The sequence below is a fragment of the Pinus tabuliformis genome, chromosome 2_2 (genome assembly GCF_031772625.1).
Source record: "Pinus tabuliformis cultivar Carrire ecotype Pingquan chromosome 2_2, CPIR1, whole genome shotgun sequence".
Lineage (NCBI taxonomy): Eukaryota > Viridiplantae > Streptophyta > Pinopsida > Pinales > Pinaceae > Pinus > Pinus tabuliformis.
Window position 1 is genome coordinate 559,301,296 of NC_142300.1, and position 15,984 is coordinate 559,317,279.

Sequence of the window (15,984 nt, forward strand, 5' to 3'; positions counted from 1 at the left end):
TGGCCGCCTTCTCATCCCCTCCCTTCGACCCCTCTCCCCCTGCAGATCATTGCTTCCCTAAAAACCCTCCCTCTCATCCGGGTAGCGAGTCTGATGCAGCAGCAGAGGCTCAAAAGAGCCACGGCTCCCCCGTCTGTTGCGCGGCGACCCAGGCCTTGGCTCCTCCTTCTAGTTGTTTCGACACTCCTGTAATTCGAGTAAGATCGGCGGAGCAACAGCCTCATCCTAAAGCAAAAATCCCCTTGGATCCATTGCTGGATCATCCTACTGCGCCGAGAACAGGGGAAAGGAAAACAAGGTGTGTTAAGGCCTCCGGCAAAGACTACACCATCAAATTTGGGAAGGACTCACCATGGGTGAAGTGGTAGACAAGGCAAGGAAAGTCCTGGTGGGTAGGGTTCGAGGAACAACCTACACGGCAGAGCAATTGGGGTTGTGGGTAAAAGAAGTCTGGGGGCAGATATTCATATAGCTTCTGGAAGTACAGATTCTCCCACAAGGATGGTTTGCGCTTCATTTTGCCCTTGAAGAATACACAAACATGGCACTCGCACGGTATTGGCATATCGAAATGGCTCCTGTGCTGCTCAAAAGATGGAGTCCTCTCTTCGATCCGGAAAGAGAACAGATAGGAGTTGGACCTTTATGGGTATGTCTACCTAGTTTACCTCTCCAGTACTGGTCAGAAGAAGTGTTTGTGCGAATTGGGAATACCCTCGGCACCTTTCTGGATTATGAAAAATCCATAATACAGTCCAAGAATCGTACCCTAGCTCGCATTCTGGTGCATCTGGATACTCGGGAGGGCCTGGAGGAAAAGATTACTCTGCAATGGCGTAACTTTACTAGGGTTCAAATCCTAGATTACGAGGGGGTGCCATTCAGATGTCGTCACTGCCACAAGGTCGGGCATCTGTATAAGGAATGTCCACTGGTCCAAAAACCCCCGGAAGTGACTATGGAAAAAGAGGGCGGCAATGGAAGGGCTACCACAGATACCCCCAGGAAGGCACCATCAGCAGCACCCACTCCACCTCGGAAAGCGACCCCAGCTCAGCCAATCTAGCAATCTATAGGCTGCTCCACGTGCCCCCCATCTCCACCTCTGACTCGAGCCAGGGCAGCAGCTGAAGTGACTCGTACTTTGGGTATTCTCTCCCCACTCTCCCTGCTCTATCTTCTACTTATGCATTTTCTGCACATCATCTACATAATGCATCTGTACAGGATCGATCTACCACCCCTACATCTATCCCCTGCCCCCTTCTCTCCCATCAACTGGTTTATTCTACTACCTCCCCATCCCTACCTCCGGAGGCATCCTCCACCCCATCCCCTACTCCCCTGGTTCCCCCCCACCCTTACAACCTACGATCCCGCCTTCCCCCCCCCCCCCCCCCCCCCCCACTGTGGATACACATTCAATACATTCTGGCCTCGGCCTGTCCCTCCCCTCGATGTCCATTAAACCCCTTCGTGGGCGCAAATCTTATCTCTCGCATGCTATACTTCGGGCTGGTGCTGAGGTGGCCTCGGGAAGGCAATCTTCATTAGATCAGGTTCTTAGAGCAAAGAACACCCTTGACATGTTACCCCCATGAAGTGCCTATCATTTAACTGCAGGGGCATGGCTAGCTCGCCCAAAAAGCTAGCCCTCCGCAGGCTATTTGAATCTGAGCCTATAGACATTATTTTTCTTCAAGAAACCCTCGGTGAAGCTCAACACATTATCTGTATACTGAGGAGTCTGAACCCGGGATGGGAATTCCTCGCCCTAGATGCAGTCGGGAGATCTGGAGGATTGGCTCTGGGGTACAACCCACGCTCCATAAACCTAACATCGGCCTGGGGAGGAAAGGGCTTCATTGGTATCGACATCTTTTCTGTTGAGCTGGGAATGGATCTCCGTGTCATGAATGTTTATGGGCCTTGTCAGGGGTGGGAGGCTTTCTGGAATCAGCTCCTAAACCTCTCTATTACCTCATCTGACAATCTCATTATGGGAGGTGATCTAAATTTTTCTATCGAATTTAGTGAGTCCTGGGGCTCATTGGCACAGATTGACCCGCTCTCTGATACCATGGAAAACCTGCTCGATCAGGCACATATTTCGGATATCCCCATGAATAGACCCCTGCCCAAATGGAGGAACAGAAGAGTTGGAGAGGCGGCACTAGCCAGAAGACTAGACCGTTTCATCCTCAAAACCTTGATGTTACAGAGCTTATCCCATTATAGGCAGTGTGTTGGATCCGGAGGTATCTCTGACCACTCGCCTATCTACCTCAAAATCTCTGGCCCTCCTATTAAGCCCAAAGCCCCTTTCAAATTCAATTCATCTTGGCTTCAGGACCCCTCCTACTCCAAACTGGTCTCAGATTTCTGGTTGCAAAACCCTCCCACTCAGGGTCTCACCCGGGCCGAAGGGTTCTGTCATAACCTTCTGCATCTCAAGAAACTAACTATCAAATGGGCAAAGGAAAAAATTCAAAGGGATGACCATACCCTCGCCTCTATTGAATCCTCCTTGGCCCATCTTATGGATGACCAAAGCAGGGGTTTCTTAAACACAGAAGCCAAGTCACATCTAATCGAATTAGAAAATCAAAGGGCTAGAATTCTGAAGGAAAGAGAGGAAACCTGGTGACTCAAGAGCAGAGCGCTCTGGCTCAAAGCAGGGGATGAGAACACAAGTTACTTTCAGAATTTTTCGAAGGGGAGAAAAGCCTCCAACACCATCTGGAAAATGCCCTCATAGGATGGAGGTATTGCTAAAACTTTCCATCAACTATCTCAGTTGGGCATTTCACACTTCAACATCTATATAAGGAACCCCCAGCCTCAAACCTTGCTGACATCATTCAAGTAGTAGGTCACTTCCCAAGCTTTGTAGATTTGGATGCTGTAGCTGAGCTAACTGCACCCGTCACTAGAGAAGAACTTGGAGGGACACTAAAATGGTTCAACAAAGATAAAAGCCCTGGCCCAGACGAATGGTCCACTGAATTCTACATATCCTTTTTTGATCTCATTGGAATGATCTTCTCAATGTAGTGGAAGAGTGCAGGAACTCCGGAAATATGTATGAGGCTAACAATGCTACCTTCATTGCTCTTATACCAAAATCGGACTCCCCTACATCCTTCAATGATTTCCGACCTATCTCTCTCTGCAATACCCTCTACAAAATCATCGCAAAGATCATAGCAAATCAGCTCCGTCCTATACTCTCCCATCACATCTCTCTAGAGCAATTCACCTTTCTTCAAAATCGACAGATCCATGAGGCCATAGGCACTGCTCAGGAAGCCATTCACTCTATCAAAACAAGAAATATGAAAAGCATTATCCTCAAGATTGACCTCGCAAAGGCTTTTGATCGTGTCAATTGGCTCTTCATTAAGATGATTCTGATCCATCTAGGATTCCCACTTGCTTTCACAGAATGGATCATGTGCTGCATAAATTCGGCATCCTTTAGTGTACTCATAAATGGATCTGCATCCCATTTCTTCCATGCCGAATGAGGACTCTGGCAAGGATGTCCTCTTTCTCCCCTTCTGTTCCTTATAGTGATGGAGGGACTCAGCAAGCTCATTGGCACTGCAAAAACGGAAGGCGGATTCAAAGGACTGAAAATGAATGAACTTTGCCACCTCACCCACCTCCTTTTTGTTGATGATGTCATGATCTTCCTGGATGGCAACATCAGGGACTCTACCTCTTTCCATGACATCCTTGCACTCTTTGAAAAAGCCACAGGTATGGTCGCAAATCAGTGCAAGTCTACTATCACTCTGTCTCACACCTCCCCTCAGGACGACATAACTGCTCTCCATTTCTTCCATTATCATAATCTCTCGGATGGCCTGAAATATTTGGGGTTCTGGATCAAACCCCACAGCTACTGGATTGCTAACTGGATCTCGCTAGTGATTAAAATTGAGAAGAGACTGAAAATTTGGAATCACAGATTCCTATCGAGAGCAGGGTGCCTAGTACTTATAAAATCTGTGCTGGAAGCCACACCTATATACTGGATATCACTTGCCTAGATTCCTTGGGGAATACTCGGCTGCATTCAACAAATATGCTTCAGATATTTATGGAATGGACAAAAGGAAGGAAAAAATTTTGCTTGGGTGAGCTGGAAGAAAATTTCTCTGCCAAAAAAATGCGGGGGAGGGGGCTAAAAGACCTGTCTGTTTTTGCACAAGCCCTTGCAGCCAAGATGAGTTGGACCCTCCTCACTTCACAGAATCTATGGACCACTGTGTCATACCATAAATACATCTGGCCGTAACAAATCTTGGACTGGGTTCGCCTACTAGACTGGCCTCGTTTGGGCATCTCTATAGTTTGGAAATCAATCCTACAAACTATGCCTTTCATCAGATCTGGTCTGGCATGGCACATAAACAATGGTAACTCAGTGTGCATTGGTATTGACCCATGGATAGGGGGGGAAACAGGTATCATCTGCCACCTAACCTGATACAATATCTACAACATAGAGATACCATAGTGATCGCACATATTGCTGATCATGAGCACAACACTGTCTTCAACCAGAAATGGAGGACAACCCCTGAAGTGGGCATTCCTATACAGTGGCAACAATCCTGGGAAACATATCTAACGACATTGACTAAAGCTCATGTGCGTATAAATGATGATCCAGATGAACTTGTATGGATGCTTGCTGAGCATGGGAAATATACTCCAAAGCTGGGCTACACCCACCTTCTCTCGGATCGCAAACCTGAACTTCCAAAAGAATGGTGGCAACAGATTTGGAAACTGAAAACACCTCCGCGGGCACGCTTATTCATGTGGAGTGTCCTAAGCAACAAAACCCCCACAGGCGAAGCCCTCTTGCACAGATCCATACATGGCCCGATCTGGTGTGTATTATGCAAACAAGACTCTGAAACAAACTAGCATCTGTTTTTGCTCTGTCCGACAGTCATCTAGTTTTGGTAAACAACAACTCAACATCTCTCTATTCATAATACATGGCAGGGTCCCTCTATACTACAAGCCTGGAATAACTGGAACGTAGCACACCAGGGCTCCAAGAAGCAATGCCTTCCTCTCATCCTCTGTTGGACTATTTCGCTCACCCGGAATCACATAAATTTCAATGATGCAACTGCCCGATGGCCTTTTATCATTGAAAAGGTTGTGGCAGCCTATCAGGACATCCCTGAAGTTGAAAACTACCACATTCATAGATCTACTGCCCCCAGATGGATTGACAAAACTAGGCCATGGGCATTTTTCGATGGAGCAGCCCAATCTCATGGATGCGGAGGGGGTTTCATTTTATATATCTTTGATCAACATTTCTATAAGGTCCAATTAGGACTGGGGGAGGGGACAAACAATTATGCCGAGCTAATCACCCTCAGACATCTGCTCCACTTTGCAATAGCTCATGATTTCTCTACCATTTAGGTCTATGGGGATTCAAAAATCATATTAACTAGTTCAACAATAAAAATTAATGTCATGCTATTTCACATCGAAATATTTTGGATGAAGTCAACATTTTCAAAGCAGTTTTTAATACAGTCTCTTGTCATCATGTATACAAGGAATATAATGAAGATGTTGACAGCCTTTCCAAGGAGGGCACGCTACTACCTCGAGGCTTGTGGATGATCTCTGAACAGATGGGAGCAGATTTATATCAATATCACCGCAGACCATATATAGATCAGGAGTACCATAGGATGGAAAGGCCCTAAAAATATATATTTTGTTGCTTTATCTTAGTCTTTTTTTCTCAAAAAACCATGCATATTTTTTTTTTGATGATATATAGACAAAACAGACTGAATACCTTTGCGAGGAATATGTACAGGTTATATCACACTGAACAATCCTACAGGAAATGGCTTAGGCCATCTATATTCTTTTTGATACAATTTCTTGAAATGGCCATGGGCCAATAAACTTGCATATGCCTTGGGCATCTACTACATGTAATTTTTCCACATAATGAAAGATTACGATTTTTCCATTGGAAAAATATATATAAGTAAGGGATTTTGTCAATAAAGATCTGTTAATTGTCCTTGAGTCACTTGTTGTCACAATCAATGATAGGTTAAGTAGAGGGGTGGCTTTCCATAAATTCATGTGTATAATTTGTAGAAAGGGTTATCCATGAGAGAATGTGAAGTGATGATGACAAACATGGTAAATTTTCATCTACCAGGTCATTTTGAGATGATGATGAGAGACCAATGCTAGCCCATTCAAGGTTATTATAATATTTAATGAGCAATTTGAGGACAACGATTCATACGTCCCACCATGGACATTATGAATACGGTGCCCCACCCACTCAATCACTATAGGAATCTAAAGCGCTTAGTGTCTCCACTCATTTCATTCTTCAAGAATCTAGGGTCCATAATGCCTCCACCTACAATCCGTTAGGACTCCAGAACACACCATGTCCTCACCTGTTAAATTCCATGAGAATCGAAAGATCTCGGTATCCACCTAATTTCACCACACATAAGAATATAGAGACTTAGTTTCCACCTATGAAACTAGCATAGGAATCCAGAGCACATACCCAATGGCTCCACCCTGTGTCTCTTTCTTTTGTGAGCTTCCTTCGCCATTTGTACCTCCTCTTTTCCAAATGCCTCCGGATTCCCTCGATGTATGACTTTGTCATTCCTTTTTATGCATCCCCTCTTGAATTCATGAATCCCCTTTCCTTGTTTATTTTGTTGCATGTTGACCAAAGCCAACATGTCCCATGAGAGTAGGACTAGCTCGTCCTCTACTAAAGTGCCCATATGCCAGTGTTAATGGTTGTACAACTTACTTTTAATGCAACAAGCATGTAGGTGGATATTAAATGCAACATTCTTAGCTTGGATTTTCTCTCAAGCAATTTCCAAGAAACTTCACCTCCAAAAACTGAATCTGTGTTCTTCTCTCAGTCGAATCATCATTTATAATTCACATCAATTTACAAGAACAATTCATATAATAATTTTTACATGAGGGGTGACAAAAAGAGTTGTTACATATTGAAACATAATTAAATATTTCACTAGGAAATGACACAATAGTTTATAGATGCATTAGCCCATGGGGCATAAAGCAGACGATGACAAAGTGTTCTATTAAGGCACTCCTTTGTGGAAAGGTCACCAGTTCAAAATACGGTGGGAAAAAATCCAACCGTGCTAAAGGCTAGTGTGGCCTAGGCTGAGTGAAATCCCTAGGTGATTTTGATGGCTTAGATGCCCCTGGTTCACAGCTACTGAAGCCATATGTTAGGCACACTAGTCATCTCAGGACTCACATTACCTAATTAGAGTTTTGGTAATTGATGTCTCTTAACCACATGTAATGATGATAGATATCAATGTAGGGGGCTCACATATGTTGAAGATTATTGATTCAAGGCACAATATAGGTAAATAAAAAATGTGATTATAATTTAATTGGTATTGATAATATGGTCAATGCTTTTTTTGAGAAAACATTAATTTCTTTAATTTCGTGTAAAGGTGTCATTGTTTTTTCCATATTTTCTATTGGAGACAAGGAATATGTTCTAAACATGGAGGGAAGATGGGTGGATGTTCCTTATCCAATATAGATTAGGAAAAGGGGGACGAAAGGATTGTAAAGCATGAATGCATAGTGATTAGAATTGAAAATATGTTAAAACATGATGATCTACTACCCCATCCAACCAGATTTGAGCAATCACTAAGGGAGGCAATGAAATTTTATGCAAGTAATTGTGTTTGGAACCTCATTGTGAAGATTTCCTCATAAATATTTCCCAAGAAAATAATACATCCACATGTACAATGGGTTGGTCTTGCTCATGATCCATGAGAACAATCACACACATTGCTAAAAGAATGATAGTATTCATGATGATGGTAAGGCATGAGGGATTCACCTTGTTAAGCAATATCTTATCACGTTCATTCATAAAGATGATTTTAAAACTGTGAAAAATAGAGTTCATATATTTGGGAAGGGTTATGGGTGTTGGGTGGTGTAAAATTGAGTATATAACAATTTTTTCTTCTTCTTCTTCTTTAAACCAATTGAAAAGATGTATTGAGAGGGGGGTTCAACAAAAGAATTTTGAGAGATATATAACAATATATAGTGAAATTAGATACATTCTCTAATATCCTATGTATATACTCTCAGAAATTCACTAGATAAAGACTTCAAGTGACAATATTATTAATAAAACAAAAACATTAATATTTATATAGAAGAAATACATACAAATTAACATAGAAAATAAATTTACACATTATTTAGTTAGAAAAATAATAATTAAATTAATAAATAATAAAAAATAAATATTAAAAATAAACAAAAATTCGAAAATTTAATCATAAAAATGATAACATAGAATGCTATTAATAAAAAAACCACCAGAATGCATATTTTTACAATAAAAATGATTCAGAGTAATATCATACATCTATTGGCACTATAGTAAAGTGTTGAGTTATCGTTATAAAAATGAAAATGGTCAAATAGATATGCATAAGGAGAAAGAAATCAAAAGTTAAGTGTTGAGTTATCATTACAAAAATGTCAAACAAAGGTGAATAAAGAGAGATACATTTGATTTTTGATAGCTAAGAAATGTTTTAAACAACTTTGTTGTTAGCCCACTTTGTTATTGTTTAAAATAATTTTGTTCATGTTATTTTCCATCTTTATTTTATTGACCAACTTTAAATGATCTACGCCCTGTGAAATATGTCCAATTAAATTGTTTGAGCATAAATATTTGTTCCTGCCTATTTATAAATTTGTAATACACTGGCTTTTTGGAATATTTTAAAATTTTATGAATAAAATGGAACAATTGACCTGGCCCATATCCCTAGAATACTAAATTATTCAGAAAATCCACAATTAAATTAAATTAAGAACTTTTTATAATCCATTTTGAATGAATAGTCACACACACTTGCCACGTTTCCTCTATTTTGAAAAATCTTAGGTAGGCCACCACTACCAGGATTTCCCCGCCTCCGTCACGGTAAGGATTCCTATTTTGAAAAATCTTAGGTAGGCCACCACTACCAGGATTCCCCCGCCTCCGTCACGGTAAGGATTCCTTTAATCTTGTGAATAATATAATCTTTCCTACTGAGTTATCTAATCCCACAACGACACACACAACGGAGAAAAAATAAATTTAAATATAATATCTCATGGAAAATATTGCCCCAATTATTTGGTTAATATGATCATTTCTTGTCACTGTTTTTTTAATTTTCTTAGATTTTCCCTCCTCTTATCATGAAGTCTTTGTATTGTTGGCCGACCGAGAGCATGGGAGCATAAAATTAGTGGTGAATTGACATGCAATAGCCAAATTATAAATAAATTATCAATTTTCCTATTAAGTAATCAATGTAGTCATTGGTTTTCAATATTCCCAAATAAATTATGATTTTCTTTTATATTGTCATTGGTGACACAGAGCACGGGAAAATAGATTTAGAAGTGAATTGATATGCACTTACCATTGACAATACAATTATTGAAAAATTGCCTCATTTCTCAAAGTTAAATAGTTAATATGACCATTTATTTTATTACTTTCAGTTTTTTCCATACCGTCATGATTTCTGCATGGCTTTGTTTTATTTGAAAACAATAGCGGAATATGAAAAAGAGTTGATATATTTAATAATGGGAATATTATAATTTAGTTGTCAAATCAATAGTGAATAAAGTTATTGCTGTTTATTATATGTTAATGTTTGGTAATGCAAGTTATTGTTATTCAAGGAAAATCATATCATTGGAATGATCTTCTCATGGTCCTTAAGGGGATAGGTTTTCACTCCTCCCCTAGTCTTGGGCAATTAATTTGTTTCCTTATGTCCAACAAAGACTAACCAAGCAAAAGCAATTTTAAAGTATAATCCAAGCCATCATCTCTCTATTCACTGACTCATAAATTTTTCATTCCAATTTTTTTTAAACTATTTCTCTCTCCGTAACTCTCATCACCTTAGTCTGGGGTTTTCTAACAATTCTAGCATTTGAATTTTTTTACCCAAATCTTACTAAAAACTAGAAAATATTTGATATTTTTCCTTAAAATATGTGTTGAGAATTTGCTGCAATTTTATATTTAAGTTATGGCACGTGCATAATTAAGTTGATAGGTGTGGTTTATTTGGGAATAAGATTTTCAAAATTTGCATTCTTCAATGAAAAAAACTATTGATAATTTAGATTTAACCATTCAAAAAAATGGATTCTCAAAGTGTCACCACTAAGGTCACATGTTGTCGATGTATTTTTCCACAATTTGTGGAATGTAAATTCGTATTTTCAAAAAATGAGAAAATATAAAATGTGTGGAATCCCAAGGTTCCCACATGGAATGTGAAAAATCACTAGAAAGATTTAAAGTTATGTAGAATCTCAAAGGTCACATAGGAATTCAAAAAGTCACATGTGAGCTTAAGGGTCATGAGGGAAGCTCAAGAGTCACAAGGGAGGTGGAGAGTCACCTCATTTTTTATAAATGCACCCTCATATCTTAAGCAAAGAACTTTTCACCTAGCTTTTCAAGCTAGGAATAGGAGAAAAAATTAGTCTTTTGACGAGCAAGTGGTGGCTTAATGTTCCACTATTGGAACTAGTGTTGTATCATTGTAATGGTGTATCGTGGGACTTTCACTCAATGATATGAAGTTCTAGTTGATGCACTTTCATGCATATGTCATGGATGATGTAAGGCTATTCTTTCATTTTTGCAGTGTATGCTTATGCTTATACATACTAATAAAAATGAACTATTTTGTTGGCTTTAGTTTGAACATTTGAATTGTGTGTCTCTTATTTTCGTGATCATTGTTTCTTTGTGAACCTTTTCGCAAGATAATTAACGATTCTTTTAGACATATGCATGTGTCTTTATTAGGATAGTATTTTTACTTTCCTCTAGGACTCACTTTTTCATCCCTTTCATGAAAGAACCTTTATACACTTTGCAATTGAATACTTCACAAGGCTAACTTACTTGTTCATCTCAAAAGTATATGTGTTCTCTCTTGTGTTGTTTATTGCAACCAAGGCAAATCATTAAGAATATGGTAGTCGGGTCTGTTTCTCGAATGGGGCTCCTACTCCAAATGGTGTGAGGTCTAATCAAGACTTCATATCAGGGAGACCCCCTATATGTTGGTGATTTCTATCACTGTCAACACCCTCATATGTAGAACCCTAAGGAGATACACAAATTCCAACAAACCTAAAAGGTCAAAAACACAATAAAATATGAGAGGGAAGGGAAATATTTTAAAATAAAAATATCTCCCGCCTACTTTCCTTCCATTGCAAATTCATGTTCATTTCATTTACATCTCATTTTTTTCTTACAGGTGGATTAAATATCATTTAAATTTAATATTTTAATGGTCACATTTGGATCGCAACAACAAGAAACGTGTAGTCTCTTTATATACAATGGAAAATAAATATCATGGTTCTTATAATCCAAGGAAGAAGGTGGTTTGGATTTGTCAACCCCCATGAGAGCTTGGATTTTCCATCGAAGCATCAAATTTTATTTATTGTGACAATCAAAGTGCAATCAAGTTGTTGATAATCTTGTTGCGCATAGTAATATGAAGCATGCCAAGCTTCATGCTCATTACATAAGATGGTTCAAGAGAAGGGTATCACTCTTGTATATTGTAGAATAGATGATCAAGTGTTGATGTCTTTATGATGGTATATTTTTAAGTACAATTCATTCAACAATATGATATGTTAGGGCTTTAGGAAGCTACAATTATGCGAGGGTGTCATGCTAGCATAATTTCACCTCTTAAATGTCTAGAAAATTGGGTTGGTAGGGATGGGGTGTTGGAATCTAAGTTTATTTTGGTTCATCATGCCTCGAGATATTTTGGAGACAGTCAATCAAAGGATTGATTAACAAAAAATAATCGATTGAGTGGTTGACTAAAAAATTAGTCAACTAAGTGGTCGACAAGTTGTTTGAGTGATTGACTTGCAGATAATGAATGTAGTGTTTGAACAATGGAGTGGTTGAATGAGTGGTCAAAGGAATTGATTGGATAGTTAGGTTGACTTGAGCAATTGATTAGATGATGAGAATTTGGGTGAACTAGAATAATCGATAAGTTGAAAAAACAATGTAGATTTCACAAAAATGATTGAAATTGCTAATGCTCATTTGTGGAATGAATCTTCCACAATTCAAGGAAGTTGGTTAGCTTTGGAAACTATAAATAAAGGACCCTATGGGTTGAATAACATAAACTTGAAAAATAAAAATAACAATGATTGATATGTAAAACTTGTATTGTGATGTTGCTTAGGTGTTATAATGGTGCCCTTAGATACGACCAATCATCTTGGAGCATAATTAATCTTCTATTTATTTCTTAACATTCTACTTTCCTAGTATCTATTCTCGGTTTCCCTCAATCCCCAACAATTAATGTGGTCCATTGAAATCCTCCAACTAGCACATTATCCTTTACTAATGTGATGGGTTGGAAGGGGGAGTTTCCATCTCTAATCATTTATCTTAGCTCACATGTTCCTTGTGGATTGATCTAGATCAATAGATGATATCAATTGCAAAGGTTGAATCTATTAATCATTAACATGTCCCATTGCCTCCACAAACCACTTATCATGCAGGCAACACATGTCACCTTGAGAACAACTGCATAGACCAAACTTGGGTTTCCAAAACCACCTCAAATATCTCCATGTACTACTTACCTCCTAGGAAACATGTGTCATTTTAAGAACAATTATAGAGGGATTTCAACTATTCCCAATAGTGCTTCTCCTCCCTCCACAAACCATTTATCATCATTTTTAGCTATTTTTTCATTACAAACTTAGACCCTACATTTTGGTGGCCACTTGTTCCAATGGACTCCACATAGTAGCACTTGAATGCCTCCATATCAACATCCAATACATGTCATACATACAATATACATTTCATGTACAAGTCCACATTAATTTATGGGTTTTTTCTTTGTTAAGTCATTCACACACACACACACACACACAAAGATATAAAGAAACTTCTCGTCGTTATGAATTTCATAATTTAATCCTCTAGTTTAAATGATGTAGGGGCGTCTGTAAAATTCAATTGGCAGATAGGTCAAACCTATTTAACAAAGGAGTTGGTTCCTCAATAAGTGTGTTGTTAGGATAGAGTAGGGTTGGATTGCCATGTAATTCATTTAAATTAGATAATTGTTGGGATTTGGTTCATTGTCCCCAAATTGGTCCACTCGATCTTATTTCCATGAATCTAGAGTGACTTGTATTGATGTGTTTATTTATTGATTGAATTAATAATAATAAAAGTGAGGAGGGGTGTCAGAGTGGTTTTTCTAGATAAATTTTATAAACTAGTCCTTCTGCAATTTTTATTTTAGTTCTTTACTTATATACATATATATTATTGTTACACCCCAGGCTTTGTTTAAATTCTCACAATAGGAGGTACAGGCAGGTCGGTCATCACTTAACACCTGCGTGCATTGAAGAATGGCAGAGGGTGTAGAAATTTGATAGAATCGCAACTTCTCAAGAAATTTAATCTAAAATCATGACACATAATTCTACTCTACTAATCTGCGGAATGAAATTCACAATTTAGAACAACATGTTGGAAATAATACTGAGAGGGGGGGTGAATCAGTATTATCAGATCAATAAAACTTTTTCAATGCTCAAAAACATATACGCTACTTCAGTTAAGTGAACCCGCGTGTACACGCTGCTGTGTCTAAAGCAACTAGCGTATATCCAGAAATCTTATGATTCAGTTAGCTTATCTTCAGTAAATGCATCAGAACATTATTAACCATGTTAACAGTAAACAGGTGCAGTATAACAGAACAGATCATCACACAAAAGCCACACACATGAACACAAAGATATAAGGTGGAAACCCAATGTGGGTGAAAACCACCTGCTGCAAGTCATCTCAATCTTCTTCTTAATAAGAAAATACTTTTACAATATTTGTACTGGTGCAGTCTTATACCAGTACGGGAGCTACAACTCCCTTTGCTTTTGTACTAGCCAATCCATTTACTAGTACACAGGCTGCTACCTGCTACAATGCTCCAAAGATCTCCCTTAGCTTTTGTACTAGCTTAGATACTAGTACGTAGGTGCTTGCCTACAATCTTCTCTCCTCCAGGTACCACGTTTCATCAATTTTCAGACTGGATACACTGAAGCACAACACATAATCTGAAAGGCCACATTTCATCCAATTTTCATACTGGACCCATAACTATCATTGAAGCTCAAAACAATCATCAAACTCTGAATCACTGAAACCCTGTTAACAACACTGTCACCAGAACACAGAGCAGACACGGAACTCTGTAATAACCATCAGACCCATCTGCAACTTCAAATATCAAGCTTTACAATGTATACGCTACTTCGATGAATCAAACCCGCGTGTATACGCGCTTTTGCCAAAGACAACCCGCGTACAGATCTAAAAATAATTTCTCAGAACTTGCAGCTGTACCAGACATCAGTCATACTCATAACACTTATAGAACAATACATGCGTCAGTATGTAGATCTAGAATAAGCATCATAAAGATAGTTCATTTCAAACCATTTGATCCCGATCTCTCCTTAGATCTTGTTCTCAATCAGCCGGTGAGATCCCTCCTTAGCTCAAATCAAGCAATGCATCATCAACCCATAACCTGCATACGGGATCTCATACTTCTTCAGATATTCAAGACATTTCAGATACACTTGCCTAATGATTTCCTTCTCCTTATATAGCCTTAGGCCTTGTTCAATACCAAGAGCCAAAACCATAGAAATCCAATACCATCAACTTCAAAACTAGGGATCAACACGTCCGTCGAGACACCAAGGTCCAAAACCATAGGCACAACTTCCAAGGAATAACCGCCGTGGACCAAAGATAAGTTTTCCACATACACGCGCTTTTACTGAAGCCAACCTGCGTGTACACGCGACTTGGTATATAGCGAACCTGCGTATACGCGACTTGGTATATAGTGAACCTGCTTGTATACGCGACTTGGGCTTAATGAACCTGCGTGTATGAACTTTCTCTTCTTCTTATAGTCTGATCATCAATTCCTTGCTGCTGACCTTCTGCACTATGATTTGTCATCAGTGTGGTTTGCCATCAAGGACAACACTTATCTCATAATGCCAACAATCTCCCCCTTTGGACTTGATGGCAAAGCTATCTTGTCACACTTAGAACTATCATCTGATTCCTTTGAGCTGTCTTCCATCAGTCACATCTGATATCTCTTCTGAAGATTCATCCAGTTATACATAAGTGAGATATTCTTCTATGAGAGGGTTGCCATCAAGTACAACACATGCATCATAATGCCAACAATCTCCCCCTTTGGATTTGATGGCAACAACACCAAATCACTCTCCCCCTTTGACATCAAGGGCAAAGGGTGGACCAAGATGTTCTCTTCTTTTGCTGAACATTTCGCTATCCATACTCCCCCTGAGTATCTGTTAAAATCTCTGAATGATCTCCCCCTTTGTATATGCCAAAGTGTACCAATCTGTCAATGCTCCCCCTGAGTACATGCCAAGTCTCTGTACTGCTGAAGTGTGTTGTTCATGCTCTTCCTGACTGTAGGCAAGATCTGCAAAAGATGTTCTTCAAGAAGAACATGACTCTATACATCATAAAAGACCTTCCTATCACCAAAGACTCATACATACATCCATCTCTCAACTAAGTGAGGATATACTAAAATTGACTCATCCATTGCTTTGACCCAACATTCATCTTTGCATGCCTCTTTCACATTTCTGCAAAAGATGTTCTTCAAGAAGAACATGACTCTATACATCATAAAAGACCTTCCTATCACCAAAGACTCATACATACATCCATCTCTC

The 15,984-nt window shown here is 39.0% G+C and overlaps 1 protein-coding gene across 1 annotated transcript; it reads left to right on the top strand.

Moving 5' to 3' along the window:
- Positions 1-541: 541 nt before the first annotated feature.
- Positions 542-1,066, top strand: LOC149193868 (uncharacterized). The gene has a single exon (XM_089407467.1). The coding sequence runs from the start codon at positions 542-544 to the stop codon at positions 1,064-1,066; it is 525 nt and encodes a 174-aa protein (XP_089263593.1).
- The last annotated feature ends 14,918 nt before the right edge of the window (positions 1,067-15,984 follow it).

Coding starts and splice junctions, on each gene's coding strand:
- LOC149193868 (XM_089407467.1), top strand. CDS start 542: ATGGCACTCGCACGGTATTGGCATATCGAAATGGCTCCTGTGCTGCTC.